Source organism: Propithecus coquereli, unplaced genomic scaffold (genome assembly GCF_000956105.1).
Source record: "Propithecus coquereli isolate 6110/MARCELLA unplaced genomic scaffold, Pcoq_1.0 Scaffold102, whole genome shotgun sequence".
Lineage (NCBI taxonomy): Eukaryota > Metazoa > Chordata > Mammalia > Primates > Indriidae > Propithecus > Propithecus coquereli.
Genome location: NW_012134081.1, coordinates 1,510,641 through 1,512,603, shown reverse-complemented (window position 1 = coordinate 1,512,603; position 1,963 = coordinate 1,510,641). Strand labels below are relative to the sequence as shown.

The 1,963-nt window shown below is 33.6% G+C and overlaps 1 protein-coding gene across 1 annotated transcript in view; it reads right to left on the bottom strand.

Annotated features, from left to right (window-relative positions):
- Window positions 1–359: 359 nt before the first annotated feature.
- MAT2B (methionine adenosyltransferase II, beta) overlaps window positions 360–1,963 on the bottom strand; it is a 22,689-nt gene continuing 21,085 nt past the window's right edge. The window contains exons 4-5 of the mRNA XM_012643994.1: window positions 1,627–1,740; window positions 360–1,270 (exon numbers count right to left, since the gene is read on the bottom strand). Coding sequence (XP_012499448.1) covers window positions 1,100–1,270; window positions 1,627–1,740 — 285 coding nt within the window. The 3' untranslated portion in view covers window positions 360–1,099. The remainder of the gene's footprint in view (window positions 1,271–1,626; window positions 1,741–1,963) is intronic.

Sequence of the window (1,963 nt, the reverse complement as noted above, 5' to 3'; positions counted from 1 at the left end):
ACAAAATATATATTAATTATTTATCTGTAATGCTTCCAGCCAACAGCTGGCTATTAGTAGTTACAAGCTTTGGGGGAGTCAAAAGTTATGCATGGAGTTTGACTTCTCAGGTGGTCAGCACGCACCGAAATGTTCAAGGATCCACTGTATTTTTAAAAATCAGTTGGTATGTATCTGTACATTCTAGATCTCCAGTGGTAGATTCAGTGTTCATTTTGTATCTCAATACATAATTTTTTGTATGTATCAGATGTTACATGATAAGAATGTAGCTTTTAAAAAGTTAAAACAACAAAAGAATTAGTACATAAATTTGGTCCTTACATTGAAAAAGAGAAGTAAATACAAGAAACCAAGCATTACATGCCAGCAGTATATATTTATTATTATTGATGATCAAAAGACTACAAGGCCCATAATTATGAGTATAACCACATATATGAAATACCACTTAGCGACAGAGTGAAAAGGACAGTTATATATTTATATTAAAAAAATACACGTACACACACACCCTCTCTCAAGTGCTCACCATACACTGCTACAAAAGCAGGAGGCATCAAGCTATAGAAGTTCTAATATACATAACATGTTGAAACATCTCAAGCATAAAAACCGTTAAGTTGCAAAAATAAAGTTTCTCTCTTCAAACATTTTGATCTGAGCTCAAGCAAAGCAAATAATGAACAGTGATTTTCATATTATTTCACATACTTTAAAACAATCAACATAAAAGGGACAATAGTTGCAAAAACCCTGAAAATATGGAGGTTATGGGAATGAACAATGCGTCTCATCTAAAAAAAAGTCTACAGCAGATCTGTTTCATCCTGGATCTCAAAGAGTTAAGAATCATAATTTACTATACTCAAAATGCAAGTTTAGCCAGAACAAAATGATAAACAGAAAAATCATTACCGCAAACAAGGCATCACTGCCCTTTCATTTCTTTATATAGTTTCACTAGTGCAAGAGCATCATCATTTACCTGAAAGATCTTAAGTCACAATTAAAGAGTACTCATACAAAACTATTTCCTTTTTTCTTTATAAAGTGCCACATACTATACTTTTCATTAAAAAAAACAACAACAAATAAACTAATGAAAGACCGTTTGTCTCCATCTCTTGTCAATGAGAAAAGGCCAAAGTGATTCTTTGATTCCAATTCGAAATGGTGTCCGCTGGCCAATGCCCAACGTCTCTAATTTGGAGCAGTCAAGCTGAGCATTTCTTGGACGCTGTGCTCCTAAGACAGGGCTGTCAGTAATCTTTAAAGAAAAAACACAGAAAACCAAAAGTAAATGAAGGGCCACGTCTTTAGATTTTATATATTCGCTATTTCATTTTACCCTTAGAGCAAGAAATTGGATTTTAGCATCCCTGAAAAATTAAAATGCCTTTTCCTACAAATTTCATCAATACTCATTGTCTTCTTTACACATGACAATTTAGAGAAAAGTAGCACTGAACTGCCAACATACAAGCAAAGCTCACTTTGATTTGTACTGAGAAATGAAGTTATCCAACACATTCCGAAACAACAGGAAAAAGGTTATCAATAATACATACTACAGTGACGGATCTTGACTTTTGAAAAGTAAGGTTTTAAAAGCCATGTACTTACAGGTCTTAAGTGACTGCTGGGGAGATTGAAGGCATCTGCAATTGCACATGCCATTTCATACTTAGTCATCTGTTCATTGCCAGACCAGTGAAAGGTTCCCTTAATTGATGGATCCTAAGAACAATGACACAGTAAGTTCAAAATAGCTTCAACTTCTGAGTTGAATAGAATAATAGATTTGACAAGAAAGCTTCTTTAAAAGGTCTAGGAACTAAAATGAAACCTCCTTCCCGGGAATGCTCTCTACAAGATACCTAAAATCAAATTCATACAAATATTCTCAGCTAAACACAAAAAAGCAATTTCTAGAATTTGGCCTTAAGAATTTTTAAAATAA